This window comes from Zychaea mexicana (genome assembly GCF_025766255.1).
Source record: "Zychaea mexicana strain RSA 1403 chromosome Unknown BDB00scaffold_172, whole genome shotgun sequence".
Lineage (NCBI taxonomy): Eukaryota > Fungi > Mucoromycota > Mucoromycetes > Mucorales > Lichtheimiaceae > Zychaea > Zychaea mexicana.
In genome coordinates this window covers 58,357-77,143 of record NW_026516835.1, presented here as the reverse complement: position 1 = coordinate 77,143, position 18,787 = coordinate 58,357, and the positions used below count along the sequence as shown (strand labels likewise).

The following is an 18,787-nucleotide window of genomic DNA, read 5'->3' as shown; positions in this document are numbered from 1 at the left end:
TGGATATTTCTTGAAAGGTTAAACCGATTGATGCTCGCCACTCCATCTGCAACCAACGTAGTAATCGGTGCATTTACATCACTGTTGAGAACAAGCTGCATAGGCACTATATACCGCTTACACATGTAAGTGTGCAATCTATACTAAGATGTAGAGCTCATATCAGATTGTTTAGATATCAAAAGAAAGGCTATGGTAAGATCATTGAGCTTTATTCCAAATTTTGGCACTATCTACTGCTGATAGTTTGAAAGGAAATTGACGTTTCGTGAACTGAGTACATAAGCGCTTTTAGATATGTACAGTTTGTTATTTGATGTTCCTTCAGCGTAGGAGCACACCATTAGGTGATCTGTTTATAGGACTGAGAAGGTAAGTGGGATAATAGGAACTCGCACCAAAGCATTACAGATCGCAACGATCAGATTATCTTCTTCAGTACCCCTTTTTTATGTACATTTTGAAGTCGATAACCGTAAAAATGTACACACAGTCATAACGTGTACGAACTAGTTCGCCATAGAATTCACATTGCCTTTGCAGCCTTTCTTATGTTCATCTTTACCTACAATGTTTAGTTCTTGCCCTATATCTCTTTTCATATATCAATCTGATCATTCTATATACGATATACCAAACTGGCAATAGATGGCCGCAGTAACGATAAGAAGAATAATAAAGCCTATAACTAAAATATAAAATCCTTCGCTCTTTTTTCCACTTCCTCAATTATCGTCGTCATCACTATACTCCCAGCTCTGTTCGTCACCACTGCTGCTACCGTTTTTACCATACACACCATGTTCTTCAGTACTACTACTACAACTATCTTGCTCTGTCTCTTCCTCATCTCCTCTGGCTCCTTCTTCTGCATCTGAATCTGGGCTTTGCTTGCTAAGGAGTCTCGCCCACTCTCGTAATCTTGGCTCATATCTTGCGTAAACTAACGACGAGTCGTCGCCGTCATCATCAGTAATATTACCACGCTCTATGCCGCAGTCGACATTGACGCGCTCCAGCAACGGGCATCCAATCCAGCGGAATGCACGGAACATTGGGCCATAGTTGGCAAGGAACTTGGGTGCCTTCTTCTCCAGTGCAATTCTGACTGCGTCGTTAACGACCAAGGCTTCAGTGGGCGATAGCTGGTCGTAGGCACAGTACGCATTCTCCATTATCATGTTCCCAAAGAAGTGTTTGTACGTCGGGTTGAAGAACGACCATCCTTCGAAGGCACAAATGCTGTAAGTGGCATACTTCCAGCAATCGCCAAAGTTTTCATGACTTTCCATGATTGTCGGCCCGAATTCCATCTGATCGATTGTTGCATTGACATATTCAAACATTTGAAGGTATCTGTGAAGCTGTTTATCTGCACTTACTAAGCAATTGAGCTGGTACAGATGTTTCTTCGCAGCTTTATCCCGGGTTTTGCCTTTAGATCTTTGTGCGTTGGTGCGAGCGCGCTTCCTTCATTTTCTCGCTTATTTAGAATTCGCATCACTCGTGATACTGTCCTTTTTGGTCCAGGCTTGATAGGCTTGAATCGCACCTTATGGACATCAACCAGGTGCCGCTTATAAGTGTTATCCACTGCAAACTGCATGGAACACTTGATGCAGTAGTTATATAGCAGGTATTGCGCTGGCCTGTACTTGTCGGAGTACCACGTTTCCGTTGGCATGCCAGGTGTCATGGAGGCGCGGCGCGGGCGACACTGAGGCAACGTGGGCTAGGGTGGAGTATTGAAAGTGGAGTCGTTGAGCGCTTTCATGTTACTGCTTATACATTGGCAATCAATACCATTATAAGTCATTCTTTCTACTAATTGTCAGGATAAACATACGTAATACCAGTAGCGGAGGACATAGCTTCGACTTTCAAAAGGGAATGCGATATAAAGGATCGAGAAGGATATCAGCTCCTAAACGAAAACGCTGATTAAATAACAAAAGTCTGTACCAGCTCCGAATGAAAGCTACAAACTTTGTTCACGCTTATCATATCCTTTTTCAGAAAATGAAAGAAAACTGTACCGATTCATCACAAGAACGTAAGTATCTGGCTCAACCTGTTTGTCGATGTGAAACGAAACGAAGAGATAGCAATATAGAAAAAATAAGGAGTCTAGTAAAATGCCGTCAATGGTAATTTACAATGTATAATAGTAGTTAGTGCGATAAAATACATATACCTATCTGTTCAACAGTTTTGTCCGAGCCAGAAGCATCTGGCATGGTTGCAACGTAGACAGCTGCATCTGCTTCCGTTGCAACCAGAACACGCCTTTTATGACGCCGTAGCCTGAGCAGTTAGATGTTACTACTAAGCACCATTATTTGCACGTATCGCATACTCTGTGATAGTACTTTTATTCCTCTTTATTTTCCTCAAGGTTTTTTCATATCACTTTACCAAACAGGATCGGACTAGAGCGACTATGTTCTATATTAGTCACAGTGCTCACATGAGTCATTTTTCTTTCCATTAATAAACTATATTTAATCTACTTTTTACTCCTAGTAACTAGGTAGACGTTTGCTATGTTTATTCATGAATATAATTAATTTACTGTAGCAAAATCTCTTAGACAGTAAGTAGGTACAATTGTTGGCATGGCATTCACTTCTCAGATATATATTACTATTTTCCAATTAGTCAATTAAGTAGATTGAGTAAAAGTATCTTCTTTGCGATCGATGTTAGCGATACCATCAACTATAGCTATAATAATGTTGTAGAACTTCACAATGTGCATGATGCTGCATAAAACTAATGTTATTTCTTTTATTTTTTGATAAGAGGTCTTTGACCGCATCGTTGCTTATATTACATATTCATTGTTTTCCTTGATAAAAAAATCCTTGCGCAACTTCAAGCAGCTTATTTCAGTCGATCAGAAAACTTCTGATGTAATGTGAATGCTATATATGGGATAATCTAATGCTTAACTAAGTTTCAAACATCCTCCTCAAGCTACAGTATTAGATACAATTTGTTGCTGGAATCGTAAACCTATTGCATAATTTGAGTAAAAAATCATTATAGATGTTTTAGAAAGTTTCAAGTCTACTGAAACGATGTCTATTAGCTATATATGTAGTATGGTAGGTTTATTTCCTGCTATTGCTTTGGCTTACATTGTGAGACGCAACTGCCGTAGAATCGCAACTGTGCACGTCTATCTGTCCTGGTTGCAACTATGACAGATCGGTGTACTAGGTTGAAACGCAGTAAAACTACAACATCTGCTATGGTTTCTAAGTAGGTTAAACTATCTGTCATGATTTCCATCCAACAATAACAAGTCGCTGCAGCATCTGGTATTTTTAGATGCGAGGAGATAATTGATGCTTATGTATTGTTTCTGAATATACTTATTTGTATTGGAGATAGGTACATTCATGTCTTACTAGTTGCAACCTGACAGACAGATGGGCTAGGTTGCAACTGATTAAGCAAAGTCTTCTGCCATGCTTTCAATCAGACGTATATAGCTATTTTGATATGGCCTCAACCCAAGTGTAAAGAAGATGACTGTAGTAGTAGTGCTTCTATAGATGATATGACTAAAAAGACTGTTTCAGTGCATCATTGTTTCAAAAGATTCATATGCATGGTTGTAACTACAGTTGACCCCTGCTTTTTGCACCTCCACTTTTTGCAGATCCTCAGTTTTTGCAGCTTTTTTTGGAGGAATCCCGCTCATCACTTGGTAAAATTGCAGTTTCCTCACTTTTTGCATTTTGCAGCCCAAAACCAGGACCTGCAATTTCCCGCTAGTGGTTTCCATTCCCCCCAGAGAGCGCCGACACTGAGAATCGAACCACTGACACTTCCTAGTTTTCTATATAAAGCTTTATATTTATTACATAAAGGTTTTATCACTGAAAATAATTGGTGATTCTGGATTGTTTGTTCTGGATTTTCTTGTGGAAATCATCCCAGACTTTTCTGAGCTCATTCCAGATGTTTTGATGTTCCGGGGCATCTAAAATAGCAATTGTTTTCTCTAGTATTCTTGTTTTTTCTTGCAAACTATATACTGGTGTAACAGGTTCAGATGAAACAACAGTCATGTTAATATCTTCATTGCCGTTGTCAACAACATCATCAGCTACTTTAAGAACAGCACTAACAATTTCTTTATTGGAAAGCAGTGGATGAACAGCTGCAATTTCCTCAGGTGGATCTGCATCAAAAGTGAAATTTGCAAGGTTGTTGGCACCATAAATAAGACTGAGATGATCATCAATCTGGCCAAGTGCAACTTCGTCTGCATTGTCTGACCCACTATCAGTGCTGCTAGTCATGACTGCATGTATTACCCTCGTTTTTATGTAGCAGTGTACAATTGTCACCCGTGGCAACTACATTGTATGCTCCGGCGAGCGGAAAGCAATAATAAAATTTGCACAGGCAGAAGGCCCTTGATGCCCGAGGCGGTGACTGCCTCTGCATCCTCGGCTAATTTTGAGCACCAGCTCATTGCTAATCCCAGTCCAAATCGAATAAAAATATAGCACACCATAACAACTTTTAATCGCTGAAATAGATCATAGACGTGCAACAAACAAATGTTCCTTCAAAATTCGTTCGAGAAACGACCACTTACCAGGCCTTCATACACTTGGTTACTAATGGCAGCCCAGAGGAAAAGCAATGTCAGTCTTACACGTACAAAAGGTTGAATTAGTGCTAATAAACAAATTTACAGATTGGGGCAGCTTCGTTATGGGTGATCGATTAGCTACTCTGGGTGCTGCTGATCCGGTTTTGAAGTCGGCCTACGACACCATAAAGAAGGACGAAACGCTCATGACTGACCTAAAGAAGAAAGCCTTCGAAATGAACGTTTCTATCGACGGCAGGACGCGACACCTTAAGGCTTATCGCCGTTTGCTGCGCAAGGTCTTGGGCGAAATGAATACCAAATTTGGTATCGAGTATTCGCTTCTTTTGAACTCGCCTGAAGAAGAAGACTACGTGGAAATGGCCCCGATGTCTTCACCAGGTACATTTTCAAGTTTATAGATTATAAAGTATTGCTTGGTTTATTTATGTTACTGTTACAGCTGGCCATAGAGCAATGGATCAAAGATGGCCCGGTCTCTTCAACAAGCGATTGACCAGGAAGAGAGGTATATATAAATAATGTTTCTGATTCGGTAGACATACAAATCTCTAATTATAAGTATATTTCTTGAAGGCCACATTGATGATCAAGATGAGCGTGGTAATGATAAATGTTTTTTACTCTCTACGCAACATGATAGCTAACCACAAGTTACTAGCTCCTAAATATACACGCCATGCTAATGAACTGAATGGTCAAATCTCGAACCTAACCCAAGACCTGATCAAAGGTATTATCATACTACTTATTAAGATATCCCTCTGGTATATTTATTCTTCGTGTTTATTTTGTTAGTGGTGCGTGGCATGACGAAGATGGACGTTCAATGGTCTAAGTTCCGTAAAGTGGAAGGATTTGAGAATCACTATCGCCATACACAATGGCAGGTAGAAATCAAGGGTTGGGATTTCGGATCTGACCCTCTCAAGAAGCCTAATGCTATGCAATGTGATAAACATGAGTTGCTCGAGGCGTTGAAAGCAGGAACTGTTTCCTTTATTGGTCCTGCAAGACCATCTGGAGGTAAAGAGTGTCTAATAATTTTATAAATGACCACCTAACAAGTGATAATTCATCCCTATAGTGACGTTCCCAATGTTGCAGGAAGAACGACAAGAACAATAAATATCTCGCTCGCTCCCTTTTTCACTATGGCCAGGGTTTAATTAATTCTTATGTTTTTGCTAGAATACTGACAGATTTTGATAGTGAAGTTCAATACGTTCAGCTGCTGTGGATAGCACTGTAGGTACCGTTTTGGGTTGACAAATACCCATTATATTTAATAAGCAAAGGTACGTTCTATATGTAGCTGGCTACTAATCCGTTACGCCATGATTCCAAGCAGTATGACCAACGAATCAGACTTGTGATGTTAATCCAACATCCGTATGAGAAGTGATATAAGAGTTTGTATCGTTCATATACAAGTTGTGAAATGTCATAAGAATACGAAAGCATTTGTCTTATCCTTGCCTATGGTTGCTCTTACTGAAGATCAAAAGTCAATAAAGATTTAGTTCGACGAATGTATGTGATAACGAAAACATACTAGGATAGCCAGGCGACACAGTAAAAAGGCTACCTGGATAGATGGTCCCACAATAGGGAAAGGGATTTCTGTTGTGTTTTTTTATAATGCTGGCATCACAATGTTTTGCTTAAACAGAAAAGTTCATAGACCCCCTACATCTGTATTCATGCCGCACCTTGATTCGTCTCGTTGCTATATACTCATATCATTATTTTGTGCGCAAGACTTGAATTTTCCGTGGATCTGAAAAATTTTAAGTAGTCACCAGATATAAGAAAAAACGCTAAGTCGACACATGGAGGGAGAAAAATAACGAAGTCCTCAACTTGAAATAAAAGCGGCCAATTATATATTTATAAAAAGATTAAAATCGACTTTGGTGGTTTGTTTCGTTAGATGTGTTGTGCTCCCAAGTCGTTAATGTTGACCATGAATTCTCAAGAGACTGGGAGATTTGGTTAATGTAACGGGCAGCAATGGGCATATAGTTACTTGCGTTAACTTTATCTGCTTGCTCAGATAGTTTCTGGAAGGTCACCTGGAATCTATTACAAAGTTAGTGACAATATGGATAGCGCACATCATATATATTATATACCTTTGCAAGATTGCTGAAACAGCTCTTCTTGGGATGGGCTTGCTTCTGTTTCTGTGGCGGTGGAAGTGGGGACAGCGGATGACCGGTGCACAGGTGGCAAGGAAACATTTTCTACCCTTTTAAGCAAATACATGCGTTTGCATGTTGAACTTCGTTGGATGAAGTCAGGGCAGCGACATTGCACCATAGTATTGTCTTCAGTAGTGATTATATACAAGTCGTTTTCCGGATTTGTAAAAATCTAACCGTAACATGGCCACCATCCTGCCAGTCTACATAATCAAACGCAACAGTATCTACGACATTCCTAGACAGTATGCAATTTGAAGAATAAAATATATTCTTTATTCATTAAAAATACAATCTATATATCTAAATATATGTCTATGTACATGTGCTTATACTATCCTAATTACCAAAACTTACCTGGAATTGCAGCTGCAGCATCGTAACGCGCCAATTCACCTTGATTGCTGACTATTGCTTGGAACTGGAGCTGTGCTTGTACATGGGATGCCATCACATCCGGGAATACATTATCCCAAAGGATGTACATGAGGACATCCGCACGTTGACGCTTAAGTTTTCCAAGGTAAGCTTCTTTCAGGGTACGATGCCATGATTCAACGTAGTTGTTTGTGTTCATATGACCTTGAAACTGATAAAAAATATAATAAACACTTTAAATATCACTACAAATTCTACTTACTTGGATCAATGCTTGAACACCTACCTGACGCCACGCATTACTCCATTTTTCTTTCTTAGGTAAATACTCTTGGTCAAAATAAACCTGAAGAGCAGCCATATCCCAATCCTCTTCGTATTCCATACAGAATAACTGCAGCTCGTCGTACACCAGCTAGATCCCTCTTCAGTGGAAGCTCGTAGCATATCATCCAACCTGTTGAAGGCTTCATCCCACATCATCTTCACCTCACGCGAGTGTGTTAAATCACCTGGACGAACAAACACCTTCTTCGCAACATTTTTACGCCAAGCACCTTTGATATGCCAATGGCAAATCATCACTTGCACGTCGTCACCATAAGCAGACCAGATACCAGCCATTTCGGTATCTGAGTTATCGATCATAATGCACCGTGGCTGATAATGTACGTCTTGCTTCAGCCATTTGAGCCAGAATTCGACAGGGTACTGCGAGTCCGAGTTCGTCAACATCCAGCAAAGTGGGGCACCTTTTCCTGTCTCCTGGCAGCGAGCAACAAGTGTATACAGGTAGCACTGCGATTGTACACCATCTACACATGTGCCATGAGTCGAATCGAGGCAAACAGTACCGCCATTGATGTTAAGCTCCTAAATAAAATAGCATAAAAAAGACAAGGAAGCGGATACCATATCAATAAAGAGCTTCATTCTGTATCGACTCGTCGAATTATCATGTTCCTGTTTCTTACCGTCAATTGCCAATCAGACATAAAAGCGAGCGGAAACATGCCATCTTGGTAGGTAGACAAGTTCTTGGATGTCTAATGGCCATTTTCTTCATCGATCTTGCTGCCCCAGAGAAGAAGGCTATCCTCAAACATGGGGGAGAGATATGACCGCCTCTTCATGACATTGGTCATCGCATAATAAACTTCTTGATATGAAAGGCGCAGCAAATGAGGAATGTTGTTAAATCCCCAGAGAGAATCTGACCTAAACGGTTCTTATCAAGACGAATCATACTCTTGATGTTAGTCCACGTCAAATCCTGTTCTACCAACCGCTCAATCAGCGCTTTGGTTTCCCTTGATATAGGGGCAGTGCGCAAATCATCAACACTGTTTGGCTGATGCCCTTGGTGCTTCCAGAAGTAATTGATCGTAACCATATCCGGAGCTTTACTCGTAGATCGAACTTTTATACTGGCTGTACAGCCACAGGGAAGGCGACCATTTCTGTTCCTCGCAGGGCTGGTAAGAGGGGCACCCGCACGATGGCAAACGAAATGCTATAATACACTATGTGCTTAATAGTGATGATTATGACAAATCTTACTGCTAACTATAGGCAACAGGAGATACCTGGTTGAAGGAAATCGTTGCCGGACGACCTCTCTTAGGGGCCCTTCCCTGTTCGTTCGACGAAGCCACTTGTGTTTCTTGACGTGGGGCATCGTGTGGACCAAATGTAGCAATAAATTGAGCATTACGACCAGTCTCACTGCTGTAGATTCCACTGGTCTTGCTAACAAACTTGCACGCCACTCGTTTCTCTTCATCTTCTATCCACTTCTGAAATTGCGTACGCGCCATCTCAAACTTAACAGGACAAACTGTGGAGTATGGTTGAGGCTGCTCGGTAACTTGCTCGCGAAGAACTCGGATTGCGTGGTCAATAAATAAGGACATTGGGAAAAAGGTACAATAGTAGTGGCAGTAAAAGGATCGATATAAGGCAGGCCCGCCTGATTTGTTTACTAAATTTTTTTTTTCGCAGTCCAGCCATTTTGGAATCTGCTATTTTTTTACGTTTCTTTATTTTGTGCCTCTTCTGAGTTACACGACTCACGGTGATTGATCGATTTTCCTTGTAAAAGCTTTGGTGGCTTAATAAAAATAAATATTTTTATTTCAATACTATTGTCCAACATGGCATCAAGCAAAACCACATGTAAATATCTCTTATAAAATATCCTTGATTCTCAGGAAAGCTTGCTCATTAAATCCAATAAGTTGCGATACCCGTGGCAAGGCATATGGCCAAAAATCGTCTCTCAACAGACATATACGCCTGGTTCACGACCCCGAGTTTTACGAAAATGACCTACTTACGTATCTGTATGACTTGTCAGTCTTAAAGTTAAGCCGGCTTATGCCATTACACTTAATTAGGCTCTCTTTAGCCTATTGGTTTCCATCCAATTCAAGCCGACCTTCGTACTTCTCTGGTACTATATGGGAGAAATCCGCCCCAGCTAAACTGCCCATTAATCACTGTCCCAAAAATTTGGTATAGCGTGTTCCTAATTAAGTCAAGGTATTTCACTGACGTCTAATCGACTCCCTTGTATTCTACACCTTAATTATAAGCACACAATGACTAACTACAGTAAAGCTGCATAGGGTCTTCCCGTCTAGCTAATGGTAATCCACATCTGCACGGATAATTCAATTTCACTGAGCTCATCTTGGAGACAGTAAGAGTATCGTTACACCATTCATGCACGACCATAAATAGTGGCCAAGGTATTTCGCTACCTGAGGATCGTTATAGTTACGACCGCTGTTTACTGGAGGTTCAATCAGTACCTTAACAGTACCTCTCTTGACTTTTTGGTACTGAGCAGGTATCAGTCTTTATACATCTAGTTTCTATTAGCAAAGACCATACATTTACATAAAACTGCTCCTTGTGTTTCCAAGGTAACAACAGTCGCGGTGAAAGAAAGACAGTAAATATAAGCAATGCAGAGAGGAACTAAGGCTCATGAAATATAAGCTACCCAAAAAATAAGTGCTTGAAGCAGGTATATTACTTCTTATCTATTGCTGAATGCAGCAGTTATAATTAACCTCCTAGAAGGATTTGGTGTAGCTGTCCAGGACGCAGAATCGGCTCCCATTAGTCGAGTATGCAAACATCGGATTATCCAATATATAATAATTGAACATCAAAGATGATGCTCGAAGGTTGTGGAAAGTACTCGCATCCAATGGTTATGGATGTGGAATCAATTGGAAAGTCTAGGAAAAATGCTAATAATAGCTACTCCTTGGCAATTTGGAAGGTGCCAGAAGTTTGTAGAGTTGTTGCTGCGTAGTTATTGGATCGCTGTGTCCTTGGCTTTATACAAAGTGCTAGAATGTTGTAGTAATTGCGAGGCTGCTGTAGTAGAGCTCTTGTTGTTGTGTGATGTGATGTGCTTGATATTTGTTAAGCAGCTCTTTCTTGTATTCAGATTTTATTGGAGTGATAGTTCTCAGGATATCAGTATTATAATGAAGGCGTGCATTAGTATTACCAAAATGGATCATAGGAGAATGTAAAAAGGAAAGACTGAGAGCTACAAGGAACACCTTCAAACAAAACCGTAAATAAAAATCGACATATATAGAAACTGGCTCTTGTATCTTTTACGTAGTGAGAGGAAGAAGAAGAAGAAGGAGGAAGACAAAGTGAATCCAGTGAACCGAAGAAAAAAAATTAGAAAAGTACTCATCACATGCACACTCACAAGATCCGATCCAAACAATTGCAACAGATTATGCAAGTAGCGCGTCGATTCCACCGACCGACACTTGATCCATCTTTCTATATTCCAATTTTACCTACCACCTCACACCTTGAGGTTATGAAGCATGACGAAGTTGTATCCACTTGGCGTTCCCTTAGCACTGGATATCAAAGCGTTATAGAAAGTACAGTGCCACTCAATAATTCGATACATACTTGATAACTCGATATTTTCGATAATTCGATCACTTCCTCAAATGACCAGGCTGGTAAGCAGTAAAGTATCGACGAATCGATAATTCGATCATCAATCACTTGGCTGTGATATATCAACAAGTATAAATCAAAAGAAATGCTTAGTAACGCGGAATCGAACCCGCGATCAGTGTCGGATCATACATCAGAGTCCAGAGTTAACATGAATATACTTTCTTCTTTCTTTTCTTAGCGGAGACCCAATTTCATAACTCGATATTTCGATAACTCGATCACTTACGGCTGTGACCAAAGTGATCAAATTATCGAGTGGGCACTCTAGTGGTCTGTGCAATAGCCATGATTGTAGTAACAGGCCGTGCATAAGAAAAGGAAGTATAAGATATAATGCATAGAAGAAATCCAAGTATATGTGCAGAGAAGAGCATCAACTGCGATCGTTGATTGCTCCCTGAACGCATTCTATATTGTGCTACTTCATTACTACACCTTAACTTTTTGAACCTCATCATAATCGCAATCGTCATTTACAACTATATAAAGAATAAACGCATTCGATCAGCATCGTAAAACATGTGATGCCTTATAATCCGCTTTGAGAATGTTTGTATACATAAAATGCATTGTAACATCCTTTATTGGATCCAATTGATTTCGACATGATATCACTTATGAGCACAAGAGCAGCATTTTTGTGGTTTGTATATGTTTGTACGTAGTACATGTGATCTTTTGAAGCAAAGGCTGTAGGGAAACTTGGTGATGCAGCACAGTGGTAGTGCGAGACCTGTCACCTTTTTGGGGTACATGGATTGATACATGCACTGCAGAAAAAATGATCCTTGAAATAAAGGCCGACAAAGACTAAGCAAAGATTCTAAAGGTTAAGTCAAGGGCCAGTCGTTAATTAAGGGTTCAGTAAAGGAGAAAGAAAAGGTTGATCCTTTAAATCAGGCCGAAAATTTTTTGATTTTTGTTTATGAGCATGCGAGCGCGATTAAAGTATAAACACATGTCTATAAAGGGTAAGCAAAGGGTAGCATGACTTGTAAAAATTTACTCTAAAAAATGTTCTTCAAGGTTCCATGTTCAAAAGCACTTTTCTCTTTCGATATTGAAACCATACCCGGCCAAATCCAGTAGTGGCGTTTGGACCTGCCAAACGTTCCCGTCAAAAGACCTGCGTAGTTGCAGATCTCGTTAGCATCGACAACGAACAGCTGTTCAGCGGCCATTGCTGATGGCGTCAAGTAAACAGACCCGCTGTCACTATCGATTGTGGGATTGAAGATCCCAACAGCTGCCAATATTCGGTCGTCATTGCCTTGGTTATACACAAAATAGAAGTACACCTTCCCGAAGTAAAACTGGGAACAGCGAGCAAAAACCGAGCCACGACCTGCTGACGCATTTCTGAAAAGGGAAAAGAATGGGTCAACATAACAAGCACAACAAGTCATCATTTTTTTTTCTATAAAAACGTAAGTTTTCTTACATGTCAATATCATCAAGCTTTAATCTCACATAGTACATAACACGCATTCGACCATGGTGGGTAAGTACGCTACCAAAAGTTTTCTGGTCTCTCCAGAGCCGACCCATTGTGTACTTGAAATCTTCGCTCAAAATGCTGTACCTTATTCCTTTGCGCTTCATATAGGCTACAAGCGCGTCCCTGACTTTGGTATAACTGAGTCCTGCAAGTGTTCTCAATGACCTGAAACTGGCATTATGTAAGTTTCCCCAGATTTCTAGAGAAAAGGGGTTAGTTGGATTAGGCGTGAAAATATAGCCCATTTCGTCGACTGTCGTGCACCTTTTTTTCTTCTTCTGTATCAATGCTGCTATCATTGCCGCATCGAGATAACGTGCCATTGCCAATTTTTTCATGATGTTCGCAGCTTGCTGACCAGGCACCGAGTACGTGGTTATTATTTTTGAGTACACACCAGTCATCCTCTCCAACGACTGGAATGAACAGTAACGCAATGATGCCAGCCTTCGTAATATCAGGAATGTGTGTGAGGTAATGCTGATTTGCATTGAATACACGAACGGATAGTGCTATATACTCATTATCGTCACTGATGCTGCTACTGTTGCTACTGCTATTGACGCTACTTTCGTCTTCGCTGTCGTCACAACGTTCTAGGTTCATTTGTTTTGTGCTGAGTTGACTGCGTAAGTAGTAATGCCAGAACTCGATGTCACTACACGTATAAAACACCTTCGAGCAGTGTTGTTGTCTTCTTTATGTATTTATCTTTCGTTATGTTTTTGTACGGATAATTACCTTTCTATATTGGCGATATCGTCACTTGTGTGAGAAAACTGCAGTGTTCTCTGACATGCTCTCACGAGGCACATCGCAGCGTCTTTGGCAACGCTATCATCGATTTAAGGCACAACCAGAGTGGGGACAACGTACAAAAGGAACTCTAACCAGTCGATGGCTTTGACCCTCCCTTTGTCGGTCAAACTATGCCATGTGCTGTCGAACGCCGTCGGGATATCCATACGAGAGCTTTCCATTTGTTTCATTACAGCGTCAAGATCGATAACAAAAGGGCTCTGTCTTGTAGCTGATGCATGATCGTATTTTCCTTGCAGCAAATCGAAGAACTAGTGCGCTATGCCATGCGACAGAAGATGAAGCTCTTCAAGACCAAAGAAATCTGGAGAGAGGAAAGTTTGGAACACAGTGAAAGGACTCGGACCATCTAGTTCTTTCTATAGTAGCAAAAGTATGGAAGTGGGTACATTAATTATAGCACATGGGTATGATTTACGTGGATTGATAACGAGCACACATCATAATAAAAAAGAAAATATACCTTTTTCCCCTTCGTCTTGAAACCATCAGCTTTCCTCCATCTTTTGGCAGTGTTGCTGAAATCAGGAAAATACACGCCTTTTCCTCCTTCAACTGGGTGTACCCCTTCAACAAGACATATGCGACAGCCATATGTTGCAGTAGGTCCCATATGGCATGCTAATACTTTAACTGCCTGCATATCACCAGTGGCAAGCAGCAAATGCACCTTTGCGTGCAGACTGGTGTTTCCGACCTTGACTTCCATCCCGTATTCGCCCAAGTGCTGTAGCTCTCTTATTATAGGCTGAAGAAAACTCGTCATATCTCTTGGAGCCAATAGACCCGGGATCAAGCATATTTGAAGCATGTATTTGTTTGTATACCTACATGGACGATGTTAAGGTTAATATAGGCATAATGGAACAATCAATCTTAGTCCTGCTCAGATATTGTAGTATGGCTGCTTACCGAGTATTAGGATCGAAATTCAACACAACCACATGTACAATGGTCATTGTATGTTTTATGTTGGTATACGGTTGGAAGCCATCCACATATAATGCAAGAGCGACATCCAATTCACCTTGAAAAAAATTTCGTCCCATTACGAGCTCTTGATACAGTCCACCGTCGAATATATCGTTGTATACACCATGCCTATGTCGGAAACGGCTCCTGTACAGTAACTTTTCTCGTGTCTCTTCATCGTGAATCATGTACGCTAGTTGTTCACCAATTGGAAGCATTTCTATTATAGCACGTGCTTTCTTGTTATCACTAACATATCTTACTTCGTTGCAATGGGAGCAATATGTAGCCATGTCATCAGTGTCGTACATCTTGCAACCATTGATACAAACATCAAATAGTTGTGTTTCCATGGGATAGAACTTTTCCGCTCCTTTTTTCGATTTGTATGGAGTAAACAAGTGCTCGTGATCTTAAAGAGGGAATAAGGTAAGTATCTATCATGTATAATATATAAAACGAGGAGAGTTGGCGTGTATAATCTTTTGATATTTATACCTTGATCGAAATGAGATATCAAGCGGTTACAAAAACCGAGGATTTCGACATGGCCTCGTCTCGTGATATTGTTGTTATTCACAATACGTTGCAACATTACACTCCACATCATCACTTGATCTTGGCTGTAATCATCCGTAGGGAATGCGTAGACTTTTGGGCCATCCGATGTTGTAGTACTAATAGGTATGTTGCCTATTACAGTAAAACAACAAGTAATTAGTAATTCTTTTTGAATTGTACAGAAAATAAGAATCTCCGTATTTTTTACCATCTTCACCATAATCGCAATCGTCTAGAATAACATCATCGCCCATATTTGATCCGTCAGTTCTTCGTCCTTCTGAAGTGGATGACGGCGGCGATGTGCCATCACGAGTTGCACTTGGAGATATCGTGTTATTTGGTGATGCAACAGATGTGTACATGCTATTGTCTGCACTGGATGGCACCAAATCTGATGATGGTTCGTTCATAGTGAAGGTAATAGAGGCTGAGATGGTTGTTCATTTCTATTACAAGGTATCAGGCTTATTAACACATATGACATTTGTGCAAGTACCGTATGTAGTAACAATATAAATTTTCAACACACAATACATCAGCCGATGAAGACGATGATCCAGTGACAGCTTTGGGATGGCGCCCTTTTCCTTGCCAGTGTTTTCGACGACAAATGATGGTGTGCGCCGAACAAACCGACATAATGATAGGTTTTCTGCACCAGCCACAGACTTTTTTTGGAGCGCTGCTTTCGCTTTCACTTCTCCTGATGTTTTTGAACGTTTTGCCAGTTGTTTATTTATAATGATAAAGAGTGTCGTGTCGCAAAAGAAAGAAGGAAAAACATCTGTCATATCATCGATGATTGTTGTATATATAGATTCGTATTACAGTATGACAAACAAACATCTTCTTTTAAATAACACTGATGATGACAGCAAATCGTAGAAAATCTGTTATGAGATGGTTGAAATAACAATACTAATACTGTAATAGAGTGAGACATTATAGTGTGTTATATGCTGGATCGTAAAAAAATTGAGGACGCGAAATAATTAATAAGATGGTAGCGATGTCGCTGATTCAAAGATAGTTGTTTGTTGTATCTCGTTTTTTCCCTCCTTTCTCCCTCGCGTTATTTTATTTTGCCTTGGTACCTTGAACTTCAACAATGTCTAACAAAGCCATCACAACCAAAGCATTGTTTGCCGAAATCTCCTTGGTCAAGAGCTTCATAACAAGAATTGATGAAGTAAACGAGGAGGTCGACGCTGATCTGCAAGAGCCGAAGACAGTCACCATCCAGCTGCAAGAGAAAGTCGACACAATCCAAGTAACAGTGGATCGAATCGTTGAACACCTTCAGCAAGGAGATAGGCAGGAGCCTACTGAACAAGAACCAGTATGTTTAGATGGTTTTTACATTACAGAAGGTGGTGTAATAGTGGTGCTGTCAGTTAATGAAAGAGTAGATTGGAAACATTAGTAAAGAAGAAACAAAGAGAGGGAGAGAGAGATATGGAGACAGTAGTATTGTCGACTTTATGTTGGTAGCAACATAGAATTACATAGAAAGGGTATCTATGTAGACAGTAAAGAGGGACATTTCAAAAATTTAAGATTCCACCTTTATAAATTTCCATTTTTAGTTAAGTGATATTTATTCATCGAAAATTTGCTAGTGGGACTTATATTTTTTCTGCTTTTCATCCAGTGAGTCCTTTCTCAGAGGATGACTTAAATAAACAAACTACTCTTGCATGATTCTTCTTACATGATTATTAGAAACTGACAGTTCTCTTTGAATGCACAAAAAATTTACTTAATTGTGATCTTTGACTCTTGCACAGTTTTAAGGTTCTTCTGGTACTTGTTGAGTCTCCCCATTGTATAGAATGTTTTGGAAAAGAAGGAAAAATAAAACTGTCATCCTACTTATAATATACCTGGCACCATTACAGTCAATGTTGATTGGAAGGCTGAGGTAAGTATTGCACCAATGCTTACCACTAATGTTACACTACCTTTTTAATATGGAAATCGCCGATTCAATGTCATATACTATAGTGTATAGTAGGGTGGACATTCTGACAAAATCCTCTGCTAAATTTTGAAATCGACACCAACTTCAACACTTTATTTCTCATTTTTTTGTGCTCGTATGTATACAAAAACGTTTCATAGAATTATTCTTTGAGCCTCTCTCTATCTTTCTATGAAGCCAAAAAAGTTGAAATAAAACATTGAAAATTGGTCTAAAAATTTACGTTTCTAGGTGGCAGGCACTATACCACAAGACAAACACTTGTCCGCCCGTTCGTTGTGGTGAACAACCGTCGCCAGGCTCAAGATTTGAGCACAGACGTTCTGAGGCAATTCATTGCCTTACACTTCTTTGCCGTTTACGGAGAAGAGCTATGCAGCAACGCCATGACGAACATAATGCTCGAAACGACGATGATCATCCAAGAGATCATCACTGAGGAGGGCATTTCTCTTGCAATGGCATGGAGCTCAATTGACCCTAGCATACAAAAAAAGTATGCTTTGATGCTAGAGGTCAATTGCAAAGCATTTGATGTTCACTTTGACCAATGCATCAATTCGTGGGCAACGAGGTGGTTGTTGCAGTACAAATGGGGCAACAAGCACCAATTCCACAAATGCATAAGTGTAAGTTACAAAACAACATTTCCTATGCCTTATATTTTGTACAAAATGATATTCATTTATCATTATTACAACACACTTATTATTATTATTAGCTGGAAAAGACTGATGGCGAGGAGAAAGAAGAGGGAGAGAACACTCGTCTGAGGTAAGTACTCTCTAGCAATATACAATACCAGTGATATGTTATTGCTGGTGACGTTAATGTATCAAGAATTAACTGATAGTTTTTCAAATCTCTTTTCTTTTTCATTGCCATTGACTGTGGCATGCAATAGAGTGTACAAAAGAAGACGAGCAGAATTGTAGTAGGACTCTCTCTCTGTCTCTCTCTGTCTTTCTCTGTCTTTCTCTGTCTCTCTGTCTCTCTCTTGCTCTCTGTCTCTCTCTTGCTCTCTTGCTCTCTCTCTCTCTCTCTCTCTCTCTTTCTCTCTGTGCTCTCTTTCTTCTCTCTGTGCTCTCTTTCTCTCTTTCTGAATAAAGAATGTTAATTTTGAACTATTATCATGCTATAATTACTATCGTATTATCCTTTTTAATTATGTTTTTCCGTGTTGATTGGGATTTGAGCTAGCTTTTGATTGTTATAAAACGAAGCTTTTCAGTAGCACTACAACAACAAATCGTAGACATCCTCATACACCACGGTGTCGGCCCTTTAATTGTCATTCTTTAGTTCCGGTCTGTGAGGCTTTAATTTCTTATCCTTTATTCACCTCTACATAAGTGTTTTTTCAAGGCTGATTAAAGGATGAGGTTAAAGTTTTGTTCAAGTTTCTAGTCTTTAATTCACTTTGTAATTTTCCCGCAGTGGTGTTGGTATATGTGAAAGGAAATTCTAAAAGACTTCCCTTCTTTGTAGCGAATACATATAATCAGAGTGCTTATCTGATGTAGTACATAGTTGATTAACTGCCATGAGGTTCTCTTCTTCTTGCAGATAATACATATACTGGGGGCTTTTTGTACTGCAGGAAAATTGCGAAGTGAATTAAAGACTAGAAACTTGAACAAAACTTTAACCTCATCCTTTAATCAGCCTTGAAAAAACACTTATATAGAGGTGAATAAAGGATAAGAAATTAAGGCCTCACAGACCGGAAC

The 18,787-nt window shown here is 39.9% G+C and overlaps 4 protein-coding genes across 4 annotated transcripts; 2 read left to right on the top strand and 2 right to left on the bottom strand.

Annotated features, from left to right (window-relative positions):
* Window positions 1-714: 714 nt before the first annotated feature.
* BDB00DRAFT_859055 (uncharacterized protein) lies at window positions 715-1,689 on the bottom strand. Its single transcript, XM_053125902.1, has 2 exons — window positions 1,324-1,689; window positions 715-1,296 (listed from the first exon to the last, which is right to left on the bottom strand). Exon 2 carries the CDS (start codon window positions 1,290-1,292, stop codon window positions 726-728), a length of 567 nt encoding a protein of 188 aa, XP_052972962.1. The 5' UTR covers window positions 1,293-1,296; window positions 1,324-1,689; the 3' UTR covers window positions 715-725.
* Window positions 1,690-4,377: 2,688 nt separating this feature from the next.
* Window positions 4,378-6,120, top strand: BDB00DRAFT_859046 (uncharacterized protein). Its single transcript, XM_053125901.1, is given in 8 exon segments — window positions 4,378-4,504; window positions 4,520-5,014; window positions 5,076-5,141; window positions 5,210-5,236; window positions 5,295-5,366; window positions 5,432-5,659; window positions 5,721-5,881; window positions 5,985-6,120. 6 exon segments carry the CDS (start codon window positions 4,663-4,665, stop codon window positions 5,759-5,761), a joined length of 786 nt encoding a protein of 261 aa, XP_052972961.1. The 5' UTR covers window positions 4,378-4,504; window positions 4,520-4,662; the 3' UTR covers window positions 5,762-5,881; window positions 5,985-6,120.
* A 978-nt stretch (window positions 6,121-7,098) lies between these two features.
* BDB00DRAFT_186732 (uncharacterized protein) lies at window positions 7,099-8,181 on the bottom strand. Its single transcript, XM_053116392.1, has one exon. The coding sequence runs from the start codon at window positions 7,948-7,950 to the stop codon at window positions 7,498-7,500; it is 453 nt and encodes a 150-aa protein (XP_052972960.1). The 5' UTR covers window positions 7,951-8,181; the 3' UTR covers window positions 7,099-7,497.
* A 9,130-nt stretch (window positions 8,182-17,311) lies between these two features.
* BDB00DRAFT_896043 (uncharacterized protein) lies at window positions 17,312-17,992 on the top strand (the record flags this gene model as incomplete). Its single annotated transcript, XM_053128513.1, has 3 exons — window positions 17,312-17,686; window positions 17,779-17,831; window positions 17,962-17,992. Coding segments are annotated over 3 exons (459 nt in total), but the record flags the coding sequence as incomplete, so codon positions are not given.
* Between the last annotated feature and the right edge of the window lie 795 nt (window positions 17,993-18,787).